The sequence below is a fragment of the Pteronotus mesoamericanus genome, unplaced genomic scaffold (assembly GCF_021234165.1).
Source record: "Pteronotus mesoamericanus isolate MK-2021 breed Mesoamerican mustached bat unplaced genomic scaffold, CSHL_Meso_final contig_246, whole genome shotgun sequence".
NCBI lineage: Eukaryota > Metazoa > Chordata > Mammalia > Chiroptera > Mormoopidae > Pteronotus > Pteronotus mesoamericanus.
This window is the reverse complement of record NW_026555104.1, coordinates 10,957,678-10,981,894: the sequence shown is the minus strand read 5'-3', so window position 1 is coordinate 10,981,894 and position 24,217 is coordinate 10,957,678. Positions and strand designations below refer to the sequence as shown.

Sequence of the window (24,217 nt, the reverse complement as noted above, 5' to 3'; positions counted from 1 at the left end):
AAATAATTATAAAGCAAATATATACAGGGGTGGGTAAAAGTAGATTAATAATGAATAAATAATATAAAAATAAACTCAACCATACCCACAACTGTAAAGCTGCTTTTGCTCACCCCTGTATAACTACCATCTAGATCAAAAAATAAACTATTATCAGAGGGTACCCCCATGTCCCTCCCCACCACAATTCTTTCTGTCCTTACTAAGTAACTACTATCCTGACTCTAACATTTGCTTTTTAAAATAAGGCTGTGATGTGATAATACAGGATAAGTTAAATCGACACTACAAAATGCAAGAGTATTTAAATTCCACTATTTTCCATAAGTGCAATTTTTTCCAAAATTTAGTAACTTTTAAAGTGCTCTTTTCCTTCTTCTTTCACTCTTGAAACTCTTCATATTCTAAAATCTATCTTGGTTCCACATTTGACCTCACCTGCAGAATTAAAAAAACACAATATTTTGTGTAGCCTTTAGATTTTCATTCCTCCCTCTCTTACTGCCTCCAACTACAAAGAAACAGTGATTTAAACCCTTTGTGCCCTTTTAGAAAATTACACAGATACCCCATTGTGGAACCTTATAATCCCTTCGTGGAAGAGATTAGCATATGAATACAAAGCAAAATTAATCCAGAATACAAAACGATCTACTGATTGTGAAACCCTTGTAATCTTAAAAATGTATTTATTTCCTCTTTTTGTGTTGCCCCTTTAGTGGTCCCAGGGTAAAGGGAACTGATCTTCCCCTATGGTTACCCGGAAAAGGACTTAAAAAAAAAAAAAAGCCAAAAGATTCTAGGAGGTGCAAAACCAACAGATGGCTCCCAGAGCCAGTGGAATCGCCCGTGGAATCTGCTACATTCGACACGAGCCTGCTCGCCGGCAAGGAGTGTAGAAAGTGCTGTTCGCAGACTGCGCGATGCACGACAGAAAGCGACAGAAGAGAGAGCCATAGTGCTGACGTTGAAGGCCCGGCCCTGTGAGGTTGCACAGGGTAAGTGGCGTTGGCCAGAAGGCTGTGGCTAAGGGGAAGGAAAGAGGATTTGGGCTAGGGGCGGGGCCTGCGGCGCAGCGTGGCTTCTGATTGCTGGAGCAAGGCTGCCAATCTCGCAAAATCACTCGGTTAACCAGTGCGCTGGCGAGACGCGCTCAGATATACTGAGTTAGCCCAGAGAAGCAGTCTCAGATCCTGACGGTGCAGCAGCCCGCAGCCTCAGCTAGGGAGTCCCAGTCGCTTTCAATGGAGGAGAAGCCCGGCCAGTCACAGCCTCAGCACCATCACAGCCACCACCATCCGCACCATCACCCCCAGCAGCAGCAGCAGCAGCAGCCGCACCACCACCACCATTATTATTACTACAACCACAGCCACAACCACCATCACCATCACCATCACCAGCAGCCTCATCAATACCTGCAGCATGGAGCCGAGGGCAGCCCTAAGGCCCAGCCTAAGCCGCTGAAACATGAGCAGAAACACGCCCTCCAGCAGCACCAGGAAACGCCGAAGAAGAAAACAGGTCTGTGAGGGAGGACGAGTGGGGGAAGGGGGATGGGGGTGGGGGATAGGAGAGATGGGGGTGGGGCTGGATCTGGAAAGCGCGGACCCTGTAGGGGTGTGGGGGTGTGTGTGCCTATCTGTCCTGAGACTCTGAGGGAACCTCCTTTCATTCTCTCAAAGCTTGGGCTGGGCTGCGGGGTTTGCAGCGCCTTCTCCTTCCAGTAAGCATGGGAGAGGCCCAACTAGGCCAGTGTGACCTTCCCGGCCCCCGCCCGGGCTGGAGGAAGACCCGGAGGGTTGGCCCTGCAAGTCTGGCATTATTATTTTTTTCCCGTTTACCTTCCTGCGGCCCTGGGGAGACCTTAATTTGGGATCCCTGAGTTGGGGTGAACCTAGCCCCCACAAAATCCTTCGGGGTGTAACTCGGGAAGGCCTGGCGAATCCTGGCTCTGGTGGTGTCGCGAGACCCTATTGCAGGCAGCAAGGACAGGGTAGGTGGGCTGAGTTGAGGAAGTGCCCTCCCTTACCCTCTACCCTAAGCCCACCTGTGGCCTTGGGGTTTCCCGTCGCGGGGGGGGGCGATTGGGGCCCCGCGTGTCTCCGGTCATTTCCAAGCCTAGACCCCGCTTTTGGGCACCGGACCCTGCAGTCAGTCCCCGCGGTTCCTCCCGCGGCCGTCGCCCCGAGCCCGCTCCCCCCCAGAGCCGGCGCGGCTGGAATGTTCTCTCCTCCTCGCGGGGCCGCTTCCTGTCCGCCATGTTGGAAGCCGATTCCTGTCACCGACTCCGGCCCACAGAGGAGCTGAAGGGGGGGAGGGTGTCGAGGGGCACCTGGTGCGGCAGAGCGGGCGGCTTGGGATTCCCACCCGCGATCGCTCTGCCCTTTGCACTACCGGGGCGCGGCCGCCCCCGGCCCGCCGTCGCCCCTCCCCCAGTCGCCGGCCGGGTTGTGTAACCCGGTGGCGGCCGCGCGGCCCCGGGCGGGTCCTTGGGGTGAGAGGTGGGGGAGGGAAACGGCCACGAGGGGAGCGGCCTGCGCCGGGCGCCGCGTTTCCGGCTCCCCGGTGCGGCGTGAGGAGCAGGCGGTCGGGGCGGAAAACCGGTCTCGAAGCGGGGCCAAGGGAGGAGGAGGCCGCAGACGACGGGCGGCGTCCGCTACGCTCCTCGGGGCTGGAGGGGTGGAGGGGGCATACATTTTGGGTAGAGGCGGTGCCTTTAGGCCGGGTGGGGTATCCAGCGCGAACCGGGCTCCCCGGTCACGAGTTTCTCTGCCACAGGAACCTCGTCTCCTGCCAGGTTCGCTCACGACTCCTCCTCTCAGGCTTTCACTTGGGCCCTTTTCTTTTAGCAGCTCATTTTTACAAGAAAAGCTTGTTCTATCTCCCTTCAACGTTTCCCGCCCCCGCTTCCCGCAGTTTACCTCCGTGGCTTGGATAGTGTTTTTGAAGAGGGAGAATTGAAAAAGATTGGATGGGGGTAGAGAGCAAGTTTTTTTGACCCCTATTTCTTGTCCTTAAGGGTGAACCTGGGTGGCTCATCTGTGAGGTTTACTACCATCTTGCCTTGGATGAGACCTTTTTTCCATGTTTTAAGGAGAGGTATTTCCCCACTGTCAAACCGATAGTGATCCCAAACTCTTATTTTTAACAAACGTTAAATTGCGGGTAAAAGTCATTTTAAAAAACATTTGAGAAGAAATAAACATTTATGACCACAAAGATTTTTTTGAAAATAATGGTTATCCATCGAAGAGAAATGAATGGTAAGAAAATGAATGTTAAACCCAGCATGTCAGATGTGATACCTGCAGTTACCTGAGAGCAGGAAACAAGCTACTTTTCTATTGCAGACTTAATGTGACTTGAAGACTGAAATTGAAATGTCACTTTCCATTTTGGGGGGTGGTAGGGACGGCTGATGGTGTACAATAGAAGTGAACATATAAATGTGTTGTGTTTAATCTTAAAGGATTTGAAACTGTAAAAACTGTAAGACAAACTGTAAAACTGTACTGTATCTTTTTTCACGTTTATTTTTCAACTTAAAGATGAGAAAATCTCACCTAATTATGGTTGCTTGGAATATAAGACAGTGTTACTGAACAGTATTTTATCAGTCAGATATTGCTATATCCCTGCAGGACTTCTCTCTAAACATAAACAGTCTATGAACCATTCAAAGTGGTATCCTTCAAATTAGTATGTCTTACTCCAGGAGGGAATAAAGAGGGGAAACTGGGCTTAGCAGTTTTGAGGGAACATAAACAATTTGGGATGAGCAATTTTTCATGTGTGGCCTGGTCACAGTACTGTTGCTTCCACGTGCATACTACTAATTTACTAAGAAAACTTAGGAGGATTTTTAAATGCATCTGCAGTATGTTGAGGTGGGCCTTTATGAAGACTCACAAACCTATGAAGAGGAACAGCTTTTCTATATCCAGAAGAGGGCGCAAGAGAGCCAAATGTGCTCAGTAATTTGTTTCTAATCCAAAAACTAGATTTATCAGGACTAGAGTTTTGCTGAGTCCATTTGAAATAGGATTAGATTCTTTAACATGGCAATCCTAAATAATAAGAACACTGGCAGGAGAGGGGGAGTGTCTCAGTAATCTTAGTGTTTACATTTTTCTTGAAGCACCTACATTTTAAAAAGAAAATGTCTCTGGTAGACTTAGGCACACCGACAAGGTTACTGTGGGAAAAATTTTATTAGTTAAATGAGAAATTTTTTTGTCATTAAAACTTGGAAGTGGAAGCATACTGGCTTCTGAGCTGGTTTTTAACTGGTTATTTCTGATATCAGAGCCACTAAATATTAGTATTCTTAGAATAAAATTATTCTAGTTCCCTTAAAAGTTTTGGCTTCGGTCCAGCTTAGTTTGGACATTCGATTTTTTTGATGTTTTCAACGGCTTACCTTTGAGATATGTAAAGCGATGATTAATGAGCCCAAGAGTACAAGCCTTTGTTAGCCTGTTAGCATGGTAAATGCTATATGTAGGTTCTCTTTGTTCTAGAGTTGTGCACAGGTAAACTTAATCTGTTAAAAGTGTTGAGAGCCTCAATATTAGGACTTTTTGCTTTTCTAAAGAAGAAAAAAAGATCACTTTAGAAAGCATCCTAAGCAATGATCTCTACTGTTTCGTAGTTAGAATTTTTCCACCAAGATTTTTCAGCAGCCAAAAAAATGAAATATAACTACAGAAGTTAAGAACTTCTACAGAATTTATTGTCATGGTACAAGTTTTGTGCCTCTCTTAGGAAATAATTATGTGTTTAAGTATGTTTTCTTGGGCTAATTCCTGAAAGTTAATACAGAAGAAAATGCCTTTATTTGCTCATTTTAGTGTTCCCACCTTTTTCTTTGTAGAATGAGTAATTAAGTAAACCCTGTTGTGAATTTTCCCAGAACGTTCTGTTTCACATGAAGCTCTTTTAAAAACAATGGTTCCCAAACATTTTTTAATGTTAGAATTTCTTATACTCTTAAAATATGCAAAGAGCTTTTATATGTGTTTTATATCTATTGATATCATATTGGAAATAAAAACAATTTCAAAACAAAAATATACACGCTGTGTGCCTTTTAACTTTAACAGACTAAAGGCACAAGAGAATGAATGAAAGTGATAGAGGCAAATTACTTGGTATACCTGTCAGAGGCCTGCTCCCTGAAAAGCTGCCTTAAGTAAATGTGTGTGTATATCACTCTGTTGTCTGTTTATTTCTGATGACTTCAAGATGCTTTGGGAAATTTCATAGGAAGGTAGATGAACTAATAGTCATGTTAATAGAACTAACATGACTATTTTACTAGTTAGGAAATGGGAGGTGTTGTTAACTCAGTTGAAACATTTATAGTAATAAGTTGTTTATGGCAGTTGACTATCTTAAGTTAAACTTGAATACCATAACACTTTTTAAAATCAGTTACCCCTTTCATTGTAGTTTTGTTTGTAAACATTTCTTTACTGCATCATTTAGATAGTGTGACATAATGATAGGAAACAGTGTTCCATGCAGACTGTAGTTCAGATTTCTAGTTCTTCTACTTTGATTTGGCCAAATAACTTAATTTCTCTTAGAGTCTGTTTACCCAAATGTAATAAGAAGAAAACATATAAGAGTTAGAAATATTGGTATGTGTTTTGGTTTTATACTAAAAGTATGATCTAATGTCTGGGAAATGTCAAAATGAATTTTAACTGCCTTGGAAAAAGTTCACAGGTTTTATATTTTTGTTTAACAGAATGCAATAGAAGCTGTTTATGGTACTGCCAGTCATTTATCATTTCATAGAAGGGGAGTTTTTAATTTCCCTATAATACTTAACATTACTCTCATCAATATAATGATTTTGCCCAGAGGGTAGCTCTGCTCTTAATTGTAAAGGAAATTTTATAACAGTCTTGTGAGAATGATGGGGGAGTTGATTCTGTTAGATGAGAGGCATGGCATACTGCTTAAGAAGCCATGTTCTTTCTGAACTCAGACTTTGGTTTGAATCCCTGCTTAGTCCTGTCTCTTGCTTAGTTGATTTCCTAATCTGTAAATGGGGTCGACAAGAGTCTTTTCAAAGAACTGTGAAGTAATAAATATATAAAACTGAAGCTCATAGCATAGTGTCTAGCACACATTAAACATTCCTTCAATGTTAAGTACTACTGTAACTTGCATATTGTAATTTTTAAAAAACTTTTTTTTTCTTTCCCTCCCTAGGCTATGGTGAACTAAATGGTAATGCTGGAGAAAGGGAAATACCTTTAAAGAACCTGGGTTCTGATGAAGCTACCAGCCCTATTTCCAGGGTTCTCAATGGCAACCAACAAGTTTTAGACACTAATCTGAAGCAGACTGTAAAGTCCAGCACCTTTGGGAAAGCAGGAATTAAAACCAGGAATTTTATTCAGAAAAACAGTATGGACAAAAAGAATGGAAAGTCTTATGAAAATAAATCTGGAGAGAACCAGTCTGTAGATAAGAGTGATACTGTAGCAATTCCAAATGGTGTTGTAACAAATAATTCTGGCTATATTACTAATGGTTACATGGGCAAAGGAGCAGATAATGATGGTAGTGGATCTGAGAGCGGATATACCACTCCTAAAAAAAGGAAAGCTAGGCGCAATAGTGCCAAGGGATGTGAAAACCTTAATTTAGTGCAGGACAAAATAATGCAACAAGAGACCAGTGTCCCAACCTTAAAACAGGGACTTGAAACTTTCAAGCCTGACTACAGTGAACAAAAGGGAAATCGAGTAGATGGTTCAAAGCCCATTTGGAAGTATGAAACTGGGCCTGGAGGAACAAGCCGAGGAAAACTTGCTGTGGGTGATATGCTGCGGAAAAGCTCTGATATTAAACCTGGCATGAGCAGCAAGAAGTTTGATGATCGGCCCAAAGGAAAGCATGCTTCTGCTGTTGCCTCCAAAGAGGACTCGTGGACCCTATTTAAACCACCCCCAGTTTTTCCAGTGGACAATAGCAGTGCTAAAATAGTTCCTAAAATAAGTTATGCAAGCAAAGTTAAGGAAAACCTCAACAAAACTGTACAGAACTCTTCTGTGTCGCCATCTTCATCTTCATCCTCTTCGTCGTCATCTACTGGGGAAACTCAGACCCAGTCTTCAAGTCGATTATCCCAGGTCCCTATGTCAGCGCTGAAATCTGTTACTTCGGCCTCCTTTTCTAATGGGCCTGTTTTAGCAGGGACTGATGCAAGCGTGTATTCTCCAGGGGGTCAGCCACTGCTAACTACTGCTGCTAATACTCTAACACCTATCTCGTCTGGAACTGATTCAGTTCTCCAGGACAAGAGTCTCACTTCAGCAGCTGTTGAACAAATTAAGTCTAGCCTTTTTATCTACCCTTCAAATATGCAAACTGTGCTGTTGAGCACAGCACAAGTGGATCTACCCTCTCAGACAGATCAGCAAAACCTGGGGGATATCTTCCAGAATCAGTGGGGTTTATCATTTATAAATGAGCCCAGTGCTGGCCCTGAGACTGTTATTGGGAAGTCATCAGATCATAAAGTGATGGAGGTGACATTTCAAGGGGAATATCCTGCCACTTTGGTTTCACAGGGTGCTGAAATAATCCCCTCAGGAACTGAGCATCCTGTGTTTCCCAAGGCTTATGAGCTGGAAAAACGGACTAGTCCTCAAGTTCTGGGTAGCATTCTAAAATCTGGGACTACTAGTGAGAGTGGAGCCTTATCCTTGGAACCCAGTCATATAGGTGACCTGCAAAAAGCAGACACCAGTAGTCAAGGTGCTTTAGTATTTCTCTCAAAGGACTACGAGATAGAAAATCAAAATCCTCTGGCGTCTCCTACGAACACTTTGTTGGGCTCCGCCAAAGAACAGAGATACCAGAGAGGCCTAGAAAGGAATGATAGCTGGGGTTCTTTTGACCTGAGGGCTGCTATTGTATATCACACTAAAGGTAAATCATTTATTTCCTATACAAAGATTCTTACTGGTCAATTTAATACGTATTTATTAGCTGTTGTATTATGGGTGAATTTGGGAAATTATGAGTTCTTTTAAGAATTTTAGAACTTAGTTGAGAATGATAATGTGGATAGGCAGGTGATAACAAACTACTTCAGGGTCTTTGGAGATAGTACGGTTAAAATTTAGAAGGAATGCTCACTTTCCAACTTAAAAGAATTTATTTATATAGACAAGTATAATTGACCTCCTTCCTGGTACAAAGAATAAAGAGGAATGCCTAAAGGGATGATGTTATATTTTCTCTTGAACACTCTTAAAAGTTGATTTAAACTTTTAAAGAAGCATCATATGCTTCTTTATTAGTGAGCTCACTTGATAGTTGTAATTTGCTTAACGAGTAGGAATAGTATGTACTGAATGGCAACTAGAAAATAATTTAAATGAAGGATAATGGTAATCACTGTTAAACATTGTAGGAAGGGACCAGGCTCTTAGGCGGCTGTACTTTCATAGCCCCGAAGTCCGTGTTATAAAGGAACCAGATATCTTTCAAGTTTCCTGCTAATATCTTTCTTAGAATATAGTTATTTATGTCTTACAGGAAAATCTGCGGTGTGGCGTAAATGGGTTCATTTAAATCCACAAAGCTAATAATGAGCTTTGATGAAGTTTACAACCTCAGTGCTTTTAAACTGTGGTTTTCCAGTCTTGCCCTCCTCCTCCAGCAAATGCATACCCCATGCATGCACACACACATCTAATATATACTGAGACTCCCATTAAAATTTATTTTTTAAAAGTTGATTTATTTTCCAGTTATTGTTGGCATACAATGTTAGTTTCGTGCACATTTCCATTTTTAACAGTGACTCATTTAGGTAGTCACTTGCCAACTGCAGGGCAGGGGCAGCATATCATATAGTGGGGGTGCGGTAATTACCATATTCTCCCTGGAAGAAATCACTGCCTCAGAGATGAATAACAAAGTTATTTATGTGACTTTTAAGCAGATTACCTAGTCTGCATATCTCTCCTTATCTGCCAACTGGAAGACAATTACTGAAATAAACAGATGCCCTTTTTCTATTTTTCTTTTTTAAAAATGGAAGTAAAATTGCCTTATAGGGGTTGAGAAGTAGAAATCTTGGCAGGTAAAATTATGTCTTCACTTTTATCCAGCACTACTCTTTGGAAGTAAATACAAGTTAACCAGGATCTGTATGTTTTTAGGAAAGTTGGAGGGGGGAAATAAATGCTTAGTTTCTTAAGACATGTGGTTAATTTTAAGTTAAATTCTGCCAGGGAGTTGGGTGTTTCTGGTGTTATTTTCTGTGCCATCTGCCTTTTGGAGATCATTGCTTGGAAAATCTACCAAAGTATTTTGTCCTGGTGGTCTTGTGTAAGCCTGAGGGTATCTGGTTGGGTAGTCTCCCACAACTTGCAAAAAATTCTGGGATAAGTTGTCTCTAATGGTTGATGGTATTGTATGATTTTTATTATAGAAAACTGCAGGCCTTTTAAAAATGGGAGGATTAACTCACTTTTATTTACAGGTATTCTAACTAAATATGAAATCAGTGGTATTTATATATAAACAAGATGCCCCTACATGGATGCAGTTATATTTAGTTTGTCTGGTGTTACTGAAAGATTTGCTTTAGTAAAGTGTGTCGTTTTGAGTTTTGTAGTCGGGCATCATTGAGATTAAATTGGTATAAATTGTTTTTTTCCCTTGAATGATATGCAGTATTCTGTCCAATTAGGTCCCCAAGTGGCAGGTTCTTTGAATTCTTGCCAAATGTAGATTAGGCTGTCTGTTAGGTCACTACTAATTTCCTTTTTTTGTTTTGTTTTGTTTTGTTTTGAATCACAAATTTTTGAAGATCTGAGGATCTTCATAAGTGAAGGCTTGCCTTTTTTTTTTTTTTTAAGTTTTCTTAAACCCTAAAAGAAGTAATAATCAGTTGGGCTTATTGGAATAGCCTTTAAAAAAGCACCTGTATTTTCCTTTGTCCTTTAATGTAGTTTTCAAATGTTCAAAAGTAATCTCTTACTAAGTGTTTTGAAGTTAGAATTGGAAATTCTAGGTATACCTCCTAACTTCAAAAATAAGCCCTTCAACAACTGTGTTCGGAAGTAATAGGTAGGGTGTGTTATGTCAGTTGGTGGGAGTGGTGCATGTTTTAGATTAAACCTTAATTACTGCAGACTTAGAAGTACTCCATATTTAAATTTTTTATTTATTTTTACATTTTAAAAAATCTTCACCAGAGGATATTTTTTTTACTGATTTTAGAGAGAGACACATTGATGGGTTGCCTGCCAATATGTGCCCTGACCAGGGATTGAACCTGCAACCTTTTGGGACAACACTCCCATCAAACAAGCCACCTGGCCAGGGTAGTACTTCAGATTTTTAAAAATCTGAGTGCTCAGTACAATTGAGGATGGGAAATGAAGATGCATTTGAGGAGATTTTTTGTTAAAAAAAAGAGAGATTGATGAGAATTCTGGTTTAGGGGATATTTTCCTTTTAGTTTTTTGTATATATTATGCTACTAACATTTCTTAAGAAGTAAGACTACTAATCTTTCTCTTATCTGGGGACATATAGTACCATTACATAGCAGTATGTATCAATATTTAAGATGAGAGGTAGGTCCTCTTTTCCTGTTTATCTAAAGTGATGCTAAAGAAGCAGAACTTTAATAAAGTGTTATCTTTTTAAATTGATTATGAAAAAGTTTAAGTATACATAAAAATGGAGCCAATACTATAATGAACTCCAAAATTGATTATGAAAAAGTTTAAGTATACATAAAAATGGAGCCAATACTATAATGAACTCCAAAGTATACAGCATCTAGCTTGGATATTGTCATTCTTGTTTCACCTATCCACCTTTACTTTTTTTTTTTTCTGGTAGAGAATTTTAAAAGTAAATTTTAGGTTTAACATCGTACTAGTCGATACTTTGAGTTAGAGTGATGATTTTTTGATGTACGTACCTAGGACATAACTGTTGTCTCCTTCAGAGTAGTTACTCAGAATTCTTAGTTTAGTAGAATTCTTTGATTTGTTGTCAAAGACTTAAAACATTGGATCCTAACTTTGTAAGGTGACTCTTTGGTTTTGAAATGGTCTGAGTCATTTGAAGCCAAGTCTGTTGAAATGTGGTACCTTGGTATGAGTTGTGTGTCTAGTCAGTGTTGATTTATCTTGCCTGGCTAATATTGAACTCAAGGATATCAAGCATTTAAAATGCTGACTTCTGGAATATTTATTAAAAAATAATTTGATAAGGTAAATTTTACCCAGCACATGGAGATTCAGAGGAGATGAATAGAATAAGATTTAATCCTTTATGTTTGGTATGAGTCATTATGAATGCTATCCAGGATAAAATATCCCTGAGACAACCCTAAGCTGTTACATGAAATTTTAAAAATTTCTCTATTGCCTGCACAGGTGGCAGGTTATTGGCATAAGTGATATGATTTACTAGATCTGGGCTAAGCCCTGGAATAAAAATTTTAATTCAGAGGTGGTTTCTAATTGTCAGCTAGGATTGGGAACTATGGGTCTAGAGAACTTTCCTCACATTAATTCTTTTTTTTCTCCTGTCACAGTTTTCTGTACTATTTGCCAGTTTTTTCTGTACTACTCAGGAGCTGAACAATAATTTGTGTATGTTTTTCTTTCTCTTATGATGTACCGTACCTACCATAGACGAAGTACTTTGCTTAGTTATGGAAGACTTTGATAGGGTATTTTCCTTTAAAGAACTTAATCAAGTAGAGGAGGAAACAAAAACAAGTTGTTACGGTAAGATTTTAAATGTCAGAAGACAGATACAAATGATTAGGAGATTTCAATGAAGAGAGAATTTAATGGAATAAAGGTAGAAAGAGTAAATGTACAGTATGTTTTCATGGTGTCAGCAGCCTTTAAACGGGGTTTTGATAGAGGGAACATTTTTGACATGGAAATACAGGGAAGAGGAAGATAGTACGGAAGTTGGACAATCATGAGGAAATGTAAATATTGAAAGGGATCCACTTTGGATGGGCTGATGGGTAATAAAAGAGAAGGAAGGTAAGTTTCTGCCAGATCATGGAGGTTTCTGATTTCAGTCTGGAGATGGGGGTGTCACTGAATCAGGGAAATAAGCTGGTGGGATGGAAGTAATTTAAGTGATAGAAGACAGGTTTTAATGCAGCTCTTTCCAGTGCCTGTGTACTTGGGCAAATCGCTTGTCATTTTTAAGCCTGAGTTTCCTGATTTTATAAAATATATCAGGTTTTTTTAATACTGTCAGATTATACTCAAGATTTAAAAATTGAGTTGGTATTTAGCAGTTGACTTGTAGCTCTGTGTTCAGATAAATGAATGTTGACACCAGTTTTGTAGTGTAGGTTGGAAGCTTGTTTTCTGGTGACTAGGAGTAGGTCAGTTAGTATCTTGGAATAGTCCGGGCAGAGAAATAATAGTTTTCCCTTTGTATTTATAGTCAGGTGAATGTATTATTTATCACCGAATAAGTGATAAATATTTATTTATTTTATTTATTTTAAAAAAGTTTTTAGGTTGGCCTTGGCTGGTGTAATTTATTGGATTGAGCGCTGACCTGTGAACTGAAAGGTCACCTGTTTGATTCCTGGTCACAGGGCATATGCCTGAGTTTTGGGCCAGGTCCCCATTTGGGGGCTTGCGAGAGGCAACCAATTGATGTTTCTCTCCTTCCCTTTCTCCCCTCCTTCTTCACTTCTCTCTTAAAAATAAAAATAAAGAGAATCTTTAAAAAAAAAAAATAGTTTAGGTTGGATAAGGCCGTGAGGGAACTGGTAAATATTTTTACATCTGCAGGAGTTGGTCAACAGGATATGAAGAGACAAAGTATGGTTAATTGATCCATAAAACTGATGGGGACTGGGCATACAGTTTAGACATTTGTTCACTGGAGGATCTTTATGTTAAATTTTCTCCTTTTAACGCAATGCTTAATAAGTATTTTCACCTTTATTTCATTTTATAAAAATTGTTCCATGAATCCCTCCAGCTGTCTAATAATCTTATTAGAAAATACATTTAATATTTGTAAACATTAAAGATTGTTTAATATTAGAGATTGTTAATATTTTCCTAATAACCTTCTTACATGCAGGTTTGACTTTGGTCTCAGTCCTGGTTATATTTCCTAGATTTGGGGAGGTCCTTTTTTTCTTCTCTCTCTGTGAGACACATTTGTATATAACAAGTAATTTTTATGATGGTATAAAATCCCTTTTTCCCCCACAATGAATGCCATTTTAGCATCCATACTGGGTGTTTGATTTCTCATTAAGTCTGCTTTATGAGTGCAGTGATGAATTTACTTTGGTATTGGTCTGAAAGGTAGCTTGTAAGGAATTTGTAGAAGCTAAAATTTAACTCCCCGATTTCATTAGCTTAAGTTCTGAGGCTGAGAGAAGTAACCATCTACTTATGCTATAAAAACAAATTGTCTATTACTATCATTGTAGTAGCAGTTTCATTTCAAGTAACTTGAATTTGATATTTTGCTTTTAAAAATAAACCAGGTTAGAATATGTGTAACAGTAGAAATTAGCAAAAAACAAAACCAAATAAACCCTTGAGCTCTAAGTGTATATAGAGGTGGACCAGACAATTCTGTTTAGTTTGGTTTGATGTAGCTCCAAATTGGGAATACAGGATTGAAACCAATACACTGAAGAGTTTAAACATCTACTGAAAAGATGGTGACTTCTAACTATATTAATCAAATTTGCTTGAAAACATGCTGCATTTCTCTGTGGGTGTAGTCAAAATGGAAAAAAGGTGGGGAGAAATTTCTGACAGACTTTGCAAAAGAATAGGCAGGTACTGTGGGCTTGTTCAGAAAGAGGAAATAGAATAGCAAAACATGATGTTGGGAGAGCCCCAGTAATCATCAAAAGATGGGCAAAACTGAATTAGGAGGGGGGAAAAAGCAGAATTTAAGTTTTATGTCTCCATCTTGCTGAATTTTACAGAATGTGATGTACAAATGGCTTAATAAAAGGTTGAAAGGCGTGATTAGTGATAAATTGGTCTAGGGACTCTCAATTGTGGGAATCAGCTTGTTTGGCCTTATATTTGATGTATTTTCTTTATAGGGGTGGGGGAAGCCATTATCGGTTGTTGTTTTTTAAGTGTTTAAACTTTTTAAATGTATTTAATTTTAAAGGCCAAAAAAAAAAAAAAAAGTCTGGTTGGCTTTAATCCTCTTAGATTCACAGGTTTTTTCTTTGAAGAACTGAACCTATTTGGTTGTACCATGTGAAATTGCTGGTTTTGTAGGTAGAGAAGGTTGAATATCAGCAGTTTCAAATGGGTCTACCTAATACCACTTTGTTATGTTCCTGACTGATTTATTAGTAGTATTTCATTCAAATAATTTTTTGCACCAAGCACTGTGCAAAGCAATGGTGGAAAGCAGATGAAAAGAAAGGGTTCACGTCATTAAGGACCTCTTATAGGGAAGCACATGGAAACAAATATTACTGGTGTGATAGCTTTGTAGAATAAAATGTAAAATGCAGTTGGAACATAGAAAAATCTCTAAGGTGGGTAGTGGGGTTGAGATCTAGGGAATGATTCAAAAAACAAGTGGAAGTTGGCTTATTGTACATGGTGAGTCAGACTATTTCAGGTAGAGGAAATGGAATAGAGTTTGAAGATTGCTGGTTATTCAGTTTGTTTCAAGGAAGGTGAATGGTGCAAGGTTAAAAATCTTACTCAAGTAGTTTATAAATGTACCAGCCACTTTGTCAAATGCTAGGAATAAATTTTACAGAAGACACAGATCCAATCTTCCTGTTGATAGTAAGAATCCACTGAAATGTTTTGAGCATTGTGCTCACTTTCAGATTTATATTTTTAAAGGAAGAGAGTGATAGCTGTGGTATAGAAGAGAGAAAGTGAGGCTCAATTACTAGCAAAAGAGGCCATTTTAAAGACAAGTTCAGAAATGTTCATAAGATACCACTCCTTGAGCCAGGGCAGTGGCATTGGGCTAGAGAAAAAGGAATAAGTGACTAAAAAGTTCAAAGTGTCTTATCTTTGCTTAAGAATTGTGGTAGTTTAATGCTCCCTAAAGTTTGCATTTCCTTAATTGTACCCATTCTCCTACTTTCTATATCCTCAGTATAACCTTTCTGGTATCATTTTCTTTTCCATCTCTAATACGACTGTCCTATTTCTTTATTTTTTACAGTAACATTTACGGAGCCCTTTGTGCCGTTATCCATTCTCTTCAGCTCCCTTGGAATCATTACTAATATTTAGTACAATAAACATCGATTTCTTCAGTGGCTTCCCTTCACCTATATGATTAAATAATAAACTTAACTTCATATTTGCCTCTCTGCTCTATCCCCTGAATAGCAGAAAAGCATTTTTCTTTCTCTAAAATCTTAGTGACAGTCAGCCCTGTTCCCTGAATACTGTTCTTTGTCTAAGTCTTTTTATCACTTTGTCTAAACATTTTCCTATTAGTAGTGACTCTTCAACCTTAATAAGTTATTTGTGACCACTAAAGCATGGGTCAGCAAACTATATGTGTATGTATAAACTATATGTATAAAGCATCAGATAGTAAATATTTTAGGCTTGTGAGCCATAGGGTCTTTGTTGCAGTTACTGGATTCTTGATTCTGCTTGGTGCACAAAAGCAGCCATAGATAATATATACAATGGGTGTGACTCTGTTCCAATAAAACTTTTTTTTTAAAACAGGTGGTGGTTAGCACCCACTTTGCAGACCCCTGCTTAAGCACATTTTTAATACCACCAAGCTTTATTCATGCTATTGCATCTACCTAGAAAAGCTACCTACTCTGTTATGCTTACAAAGACAGAGCCTTTCTGTTTTTGAATCTGTATCCTCAGTCCCTAAATAATATTTTTTAACCCATTTGGAATTAAGAATTTACAGTTAATTAGACATTTACTACAGGAAGCATTGTGATGTGTATGTGCAAAGTAGTCTGCTTTTGAAAATTGAATGCTAAATTTTCTTTATTTGAGACGGGCATAACAAGTGTTGGAAAATTTTGATATAGTAAAATTTCAAATTTGGATGGTAGTCTAAATTACAGAATTTTAACACAGTTGCCTATCTTGGTGTATTTTAAGAGCAGAACCCTTTACCTAGGTTAGCAGATTTAGCCCTGTGGCCATTTCTCAGTAACTATTTGCATAATTAGGTGTTATGATCAGTCTTTAAAAAGAACTGGAAGGTTAAAGACTCTGTGTGTGTGTGTGTGTGTGTGTGTGTGTGTGTGTGTGTGTGTGTGTGTGTGTGTGTGTGAGAGAGAGAGAGAGAGAGAGAGAGAGAGGTATTAACAGTAAAAAAAATTTATTACTGTTATGATTTTGTATACTTTAATGTGCTGTCTGTAGCCTTTATACTATTCATCTGTTTAGCTTCTCCTGATAGTGAGATAAAATTACACAAAGTAACTCATTTCATATTTAGAATCTGAATCAAGATTTTTGTAGCTTCTAAAAGAGGGCAAAATAGAATTCACTACTTTCTATGTGTTCCATAGCCTGGCTTGTTGGTTTTAATAGGGTTGTTTAAGCATGACATATAATCATGCAAATGATACTGATTTTCATTTCTTTTTGACCTTAACTTTGTTAGGGTTTCATGGAAACTTTACAGTTCTAATCAAGGTAACCCAGTTGCTACTAGTTATAGAAGTAAATATTAAATAACAAGAAGGGGACTTGCTGATTTATTTCTTGGGTAGAAGCTAGGCTGGCCCATGGCTAATTTTTTCTTGGTCATACTTCCCGTTTTCCTCAAAAGTCATGATTACATTTACTACTCCAGAGTCCATAGTTAAGGATATAAAAATTTCTTACCAGAAATCATTTAAAATCAATCTATAATATTAATGTTCTAGTTAAGCTAAGGAAATGTCTTTAATCCATTAAAGAAATTGGGTTTTTGGCAAAACAGTTGATATTGAATGACATGGGTTTGAATGCAGAGGGCTAACTATATGTATAGATACATGCCATTTTTATATAGGGGTCTTGAGCATCCATGGATTTTGGTATCTGGTGGGGTCCTGGAACTAATCACCTGTGGATACTAAAGAACAACCTAAGTTTTGGGGGAGTCAAACGGTATACTTAGATTTTTGACTGCATAGGGGGTTGGTGTCCCTAATACCCATGTTCCAAGGGCCAACTGTAGTTACTCATTTTTATTCTAAAATTAGTATGTTTGCTTTGCTTTAAAGTAGTACAGTTGCTTCTATGACTCTTGAGTGAAGTCCATCCCCTCCCCTACTGCCCCGAAATGAGGCAGGGGAAGGTTGAGGTTTGTAGTGGTAGGGTTAAATGAAAAGTTTATTATTTTTTCCCCCTCAGTATATGACTAAATGTAGATTTGTCTTTGCATTAAGCAAACTTAAAATAATGAGCATTACAGAACTCAGGAATTTACTTGTTGCAATATGTGAAGCTTTTGTACTTTTCACCAAAGAAAAGTTCATTGTGTTGGGTTAATTTTTTTGTAGTCAGGTCAATCAAGGAAGTGTTTCTTTGGGTTTCTTAAAATAGGCTACTCTGAAACGCAGTAATTTGTAGGGTAACATATCTAATAACTACTTCAGCTATTCCTGATTGTTTGAAACTAATGGAATTAGAAATTATTTTGGAGTGATGAATATAAGCACCATGACTAGAATTCCCTTCATGATGTATCTTCCCTTTTTCCAGTTTAGATTGGTTACAATTCTCTCTCCTTCTTAGGCCTCCTAGAATATGGAGATTTTCCTGTCAATCTATGGATGGACATCTGCCTGGCAGTTCTATTTCATAGATTTTGTTTAATGAGAGAATTGCTGTGTTTAATGGTACTTTAATGGTATTTTATCTGGACTTTGATCATTTGGATAATTAACCTCTTTCTCCAAATATTCAATTATGACAAATTTTCCAAAAAATCTAGCAGTTTTTTAGAAGTAAGTTTGATTGGGCAGGGAGAGTGTGATTCCCCAGCCCCTGCCTATTCCTTGACCCCATCCATACTCATAAAACAAAAAATAATTTTAGATCTATTAATCTATTTTAACCCTGGGAAAGGATTATGTTGTATCTTAACTGTAACCCATGTCCAGGTATATCCTATCTTAGTGAACTCCAGTTTTGTTTTTGTTTAACAGTAATTGGTTGCTGATAAATATAGGAAGCAATTACACAGAATCCAGTTACACAGCATAAAATCACCATTTTGTTTTTTCTTAAATGGTAGTTATATGGCCACATGGAGAGCACTTATTCCCTGTGTTAGTTATGGCTCATTTCTGTTTCTAAGTAGTTTTTGTTTACATTAATCTCCTAGTAGAGTATTTCCTTTCAAGGTCCTATTCTTAGGACCTTAGGTTTTTGTGATGCAATAATCATCTACTGTCTTATTCATCAAGACTTCAGATATCCCTTCTGTGAAGATTTCTAGTATGCTTACATGTGGAGCTTTTGCCTTCTTTCTGTATGTCACTATACTTTGGTCATTTACATATTTCCCTTACTGTAAGATATCAAAGTGAACACATTGTAGGTTTATCACATTTCGATGGCATTGGAGCAAATAAGGATTGTGCATTATTAATAAACAGGTATGGATAGGCATTTTGGCCATATGGTAGGTGTGGTTTAAAGAATAGAACTATTTGCCTATAGCAAGAGTAAAGTTTTAATACTGCATTTTAAGTATCAAGCTTAATTAATCAGATTTTATGAATGCTTCATTCAGAAGACTTTGGCAACGAGAGGTGATGGGTTGCCAAAAAATACTTGTTTTTTTAAATAACTATGACCTATTACAAGAAATATCATTTTATCTGAAGTTTGATATCTTTGCTACTTATACAGACAGATTTCTCTTGTCAGTTTGATTTCAGACAAGAATTGACTTACTGTGATCAACACTTAAGGCTATCTGAATGACATGCTTCACAATTACAGAAAAATGAGTCGTTTTGTCTGAGCTTTATAGAGCTATGCTATTTCTACTCTACTTCCAGTCCAGCAATAATCAGTCTAGTTATTTTAGACTCAAAGTGAAAAGCATAACTTTAAACTGTGCTATACAAAACTTAGTGTGTAAAATAATCCTTTTCTTTTCCCCTTTGCAGAAATGGAATCTGTTTGGAATTTGCAGAAGCAAGGTAAGAATGTTTAGCTTACCAGAAATGTTAGTATCAATCACTAACTACCATATTTTGGGGTGGGAATGGCATGAAGAGTGGCCTACCAAATAAATAAACTTTGTATTTTGAGTTATTTAATAACTACAGTCAAAAGGCATAAGCTATCACACCAGGACTACTAAGAATTGGGCAACACTTGACTTACCTGCTAGGTGAAGAACATGAATATTTTCTTTTGCCCTTGATTATGGAAGTAAGGCAGACCATAAATATTTTTAATCTAGGAAACAAACATGAATAAGTGTTTCCACTTACAGTCAGTCTTTATCTTGTGTGATAGACAAGGGGGGTAGCCTAAGAACCAAAATTTATAGTTCAAAAAAACATTTTCTGTTTTAGAAACCTTACTTGGGCTGTGTATTTTCTGAAAATGGTTAGAAGTCTAAAGGATAGCAAATAACCTTCTTTCATCCCCATAAACAAGATGTGAATAGCAGGAGGGCAGAGGGACGGGCTAATCCATATCTGGGTTATTTAAATGTTCATAAAATTGAAATTGGTTATCCTAATTATTATGTGCTTTCTTTCCAAATGTATGAAAATACAGTAGTTGTGGAATAACTGAAATAAAGTGAGAGTTTTGATTTAGATAACTAGTCACTAATAGGTTTGGGTTTCAGAACCCTGTAACTGAATTGTATCTCACTTTCAGATGAATGTAAAATTCCTAGAATTTCAGAACTTGAAGAATGTTACAAATTCTCTTTTGTCTTACTTTATGAATTAGGAAACTGAGACCCAGAGAGGTTACTATATAAGCTAGAAAGTGGCAGGGCTAGAATGTAAGTTTCCCTGAATTACAAACACTGCTCCTTCTTCCACCTCACTCTTGTACTTAGGCCCGATCTTTTTTGTCTCACGCAGGTAGCCTAAAGACAACTAGCAAGCTTTTAAACTATTTTGAGTTGCTTTCTGTGTATCTTTTTCCATAAAGGGTAGGCTAACAATATGCCCTGCAAAAGTAGACCTCTGTTTTCACTGTAAACTATTTTTAACTGTTAAGAATGAGCGTTATTTTCATGGCAGGTTGCTGGTGGATGGCCTTTGGAGTCCTAGAAAGAATATTATACTAACTCTGGGCTAAATTAGAATGACTTAAGCTGAGGTGATCTTGAGTTTTTCAGTATTATTTTCAGGCCTTTTCCATTAGGTGACAGGTTTTATTGGTTTTCTGTTTTTTATTAAAGCACATATACTTTAAAAAGTTACTGTGGTAGGTAGAAATAGTATATAATAAAATCATTGCCTCTTAGAAGAGGGGAGCATACAGCTAAATAATAGGAATTCAGAGTAACACTGGCGTCTTTGCCCAGACACATTCTGTTTTATACTTTGAACCCAGCAGATCCATAGATTTAGGCCATGAGTAGAACTCAGCAAGCAGTTTTGCCAAACTCACAACTTGAAGTTTTTTGTGCTAGGTGTTACTTGAACAATTTCTTACTATAGACAGTCCATGCTGGTTAAAATAAAATTTGACTTCATTTTTCTGAGAAAAACAGAAGAAAACAAATCCAAGTGTTTATGTTAGTAGTGGATTATTGACAGTTTAAGCCTTTTTCTGTCTGTTTTTTCCCAAATGTACTACTTTTATAATCAGGAACAACACATAAAGCCCTTGTTAATTGAATTTAACTCTAATCTGTAGGCGTTCAGGTGCTCATTGGTTAGAGGACCCTGTTGCTGGGAATCCATTGGGATGCTGAACTGTTGAGTTGAGAAAAAGTGGATCATGCATGTGTTAATAACAAGAGGAACTGGCTTTTAAATTGTAATTTCATTAAAATGAGGGGCAGTTTAAATGATGGTTATTTTGGATTTATTATTGGAACATTGGCATTTGAAAATCCATACCATATTTTTATGTATATATGTATGTATTTATTTATTTTTAACCTTCCTTCCAGATCCCAAAAGGATAATCACTTACAATGAAGCCATGGATAGTCCAGATCAATGAAGGACCAGACTGCCTCTTTGTAACCTTTCTGCAGCATTAGAGCCACCGTTCATGGGGGACACAAGGCTTTTATGCTCCTAGATCTTCAGCGCAGCAGAGGAACCATAAGTAGAATCACAGGATAATATATACAAATATATATATATACATATATATATATATATATAGTTATTTAAAAAAAGGCAACTGAAAGTAATTAGACTTCTTAAGGAATCAAATTTATTTCAAGAGACTATACATGGTTATTTAATCTCCGGTACTGAATAGTTTTTTTTCTTTTTTCTTATGTTAGTTTTTGTTTTTAAGTGTGAATGCAAGTGATTAATGAATACAGACTTGTTAACAAGCGTGGTTCTAAAGTTCCTGCTGTCATCAACTTGGGCAACGAATGACCCACTGGAAAGGCCAATCCACTTAAGAGATCTCTGTATCTTGTTCTGTGACTAAAGTGATACACTAATCACAGGGAACCCAGAATGATTCAACATTTTCCCCCACTCCTCCCTTAATCTTTTGGTTATACTTTGAGCCCTGCAAGAATGCTGGATAAATGCCTTGAAGTTTGCAGGGGTGTATTTTTTTAGCGAATATGATTTGCATGTCTTGCCACGAGTTAAGCAACCTCTGTGGGGTGTTGGGGAAATATTTTCTTTCTTTTATTTTTTTTGTGGGATAGGGATAGGGGAGGGCATTGAAGTTCTACAGTTCTGGAATAGCTGGTGGTACATAGTTCACTTGGCTTCGGTTACATATTGGACTTTAACAAGTGAAGAATCCATGAGTGTCAGTTAAAGAAAAGTTACAGAACAAACAATTGGCTTTAGATATTTAATATGGAAAAATACTCCTGTGCCCATCTTTTAATGTAATTGTGTAAGTGGGAGCAAAAATATATTCTGCTTTTCAACTGTAGGTGCTCCAGACTTGCTCTCTGTCACTAACACTAAATGTGCTGTTTTCCTTGTTTTCCATCCAACATCTAAAGAGAAACTTCTGTAATTTTTGTAAATTCTAATTTCTCAGAAATATCTAAAAGGGGAAGAAAAAATTCCATGAAAACTATAAAACTTTTTATGTTTTTAGCCAGTGAGAAGGTAATAAACCTTGCCAATAGAAATGTGTTTTCATGCAAACTATACTTTGAGCTTATTAGCTTCTAATTATATCTTAATAAATATATTTTATTACTAGAGCAAAATGGGTTTTTAAAGGAAAATAATGTGAAATTCTGGAAATTTTCTTATGGGCAGAGAAGAGCATTAGCCCTGTCTTACCATCACATTGCCATCCTGTTGCACTGCAGCTTGTATATAGCATGCTAAAATAAGTTTTGTGTGTGTGTGCAGAAACAAAGGGTCCAATTTAAGATTGGGTGATGTTAGTGGCATAAAAACAAGTTCTCTGGCCTGACATAGCATCACATTACACACACAGAAATTAGTATATCCATGTATGTCAAATACAGGTTAAAATAGCAGGGCATTTCTATAGAGAGGTATAGTCTTCTAATAAAAGTAGACTGGATCCCCTTTGCTTAAGGGATGACCAGTTTTTAGCAACTATAATATGGATGAATTTCCTTGTTTTGTTGACTGAGGCTTTTAACAAGTAGTTTCTGAAAGAAGCTGTTGGACTCAACAGAATAAATATCTTTATAGTCTGGATTTCTGCCCTGCTTAAATTTTAAAAGTATAAGCATGGATTGCCAATTCCACTTGATGTAAACGAAACTTTTTATACATTATATATATATATGTGTGTGTGTGTGTATGTGTGTATGTGTGTGTATATATATATATATATGTATGTATATATATATATATATATATATATATATATATATATATATATATATAAAATAACTTATTGTATCAGTCCAGGTTCAGAAACTTGTGGTAGGCCAGTTCCAGATAGTTTCATTTCACCTGTAAACTGTATCACTTTTACTGATATTGTAATTTTCAAATGTATAATATGTTTACAGATGTGCCCTGCATTTAGTCTGCCTTGTTCCTGTTTTGATTTTTGTTGAGTCTCCTGCCTGCTTGCCAAAAGCTAGGATGCTTCAGGCCCATGTACAATTGAAAGCGGAAGCATCCTTGAGCTTTAAAGCATTGAACAAACTGGAAAATGCAACATACCACATACTGAAGTGAAAGAAGTCTGTGTTTTGTGTTTTTTTTTAATAAAAAGTTTCAAAAAGATTTTTTAAAAAAAGATATAAGGTTGATTAAAGGAAAAAAAAAAGCTCCAGTTTGTTTTATAGGTTTTAAAGTTCTGCTGTGTGTTCAATTGCCTTGTGTAACCACTTACCGCCTTAGGGCCAGATTCCACCCCCACCCCCTACTCCCATGCTCCCTTCCTTTTTATTTTAAAATGTCCATTTTGCTTGCCTAGAATTTTAAAGCTCTTCTGTCTCACAACTCACAAGAAACTTTCTGGGTTTGTGACATAGAGAGGTTGAATGACTATCCATTTAAAAAGGAAAAAAATAAAAACAGCCTCCATCTGAATTGGGCTTTTAAATTTAGAAGCAACACTTACAAATGTCTAGAAAGCTGTTGTTGCTTTCCTCTTTCCCTTTCCTATCCCTCAGGCCTCCATGTTTAGAGAAGCCAAAAAGAGAATGTATCCCTTCTGTTTGTCCAAAGGTTTTTGAGAGTCTCACTTCTAAATGAAACAATGCAACATTTCACTTGATTTCTCCACTGAAATTTCCTTGATTATATGGTTAGAGGTATATAGTTAGAAATGTCTCTTAACCTTCTGGGAACCCTAGTGCCCCATCATATTAACTGTCAGTATTTTTTGGGCATTGGGTTAGTGGACTTAATTGCCTAGGTACAAGCAGGACTTTGGGACAAATATCCTTTGTGCTGTTTGGTAACATCTAACTCTCTACTTGTTGCAATCTTTCTCCTTAGGTCCTCACACAATTCCTTACAGAGCACTTATTAAAAAAAAAAAAATCTTAAGAACTGATCTGTTTTCTCATTATTTTTGTGTAAGCTTCTAAACAAACTTCA

The 24,217-nt window shown here is 37.6% G+C and overlaps 1 protein-coding gene across 1 annotated transcript; it reads left to right on the top strand.

Moving 5' to 3' along the window:
* The first annotated feature begins 1,160 nt into the window (after nucleotides 1-1,160).
* Nucleotides 1,161-22,951, top strand: NUFIP2 (nuclear FMR1 interacting protein 2). The gene is made up of 4 exons (XM_054573240.1): nucleotides 1,161-1,524; nucleotides 6,226-7,953; nucleotides 19,157-19,189; nucleotides 21,139-22,951. The coding sequence occupies exons 1-4, from the start codon at nucleotides 1,245-1,247 to the stop codon at nucleotides 21,189-21,191; spliced, it is 2,094 nt and encodes a 697-aa protein (XP_054429215.1). The 5' UTR covers nucleotides 1,161-1,244; the 3' UTR covers nucleotides 21,192-22,951.
* Nucleotides 22,952-24,217: the final 1,266 nt, after the last annotated feature.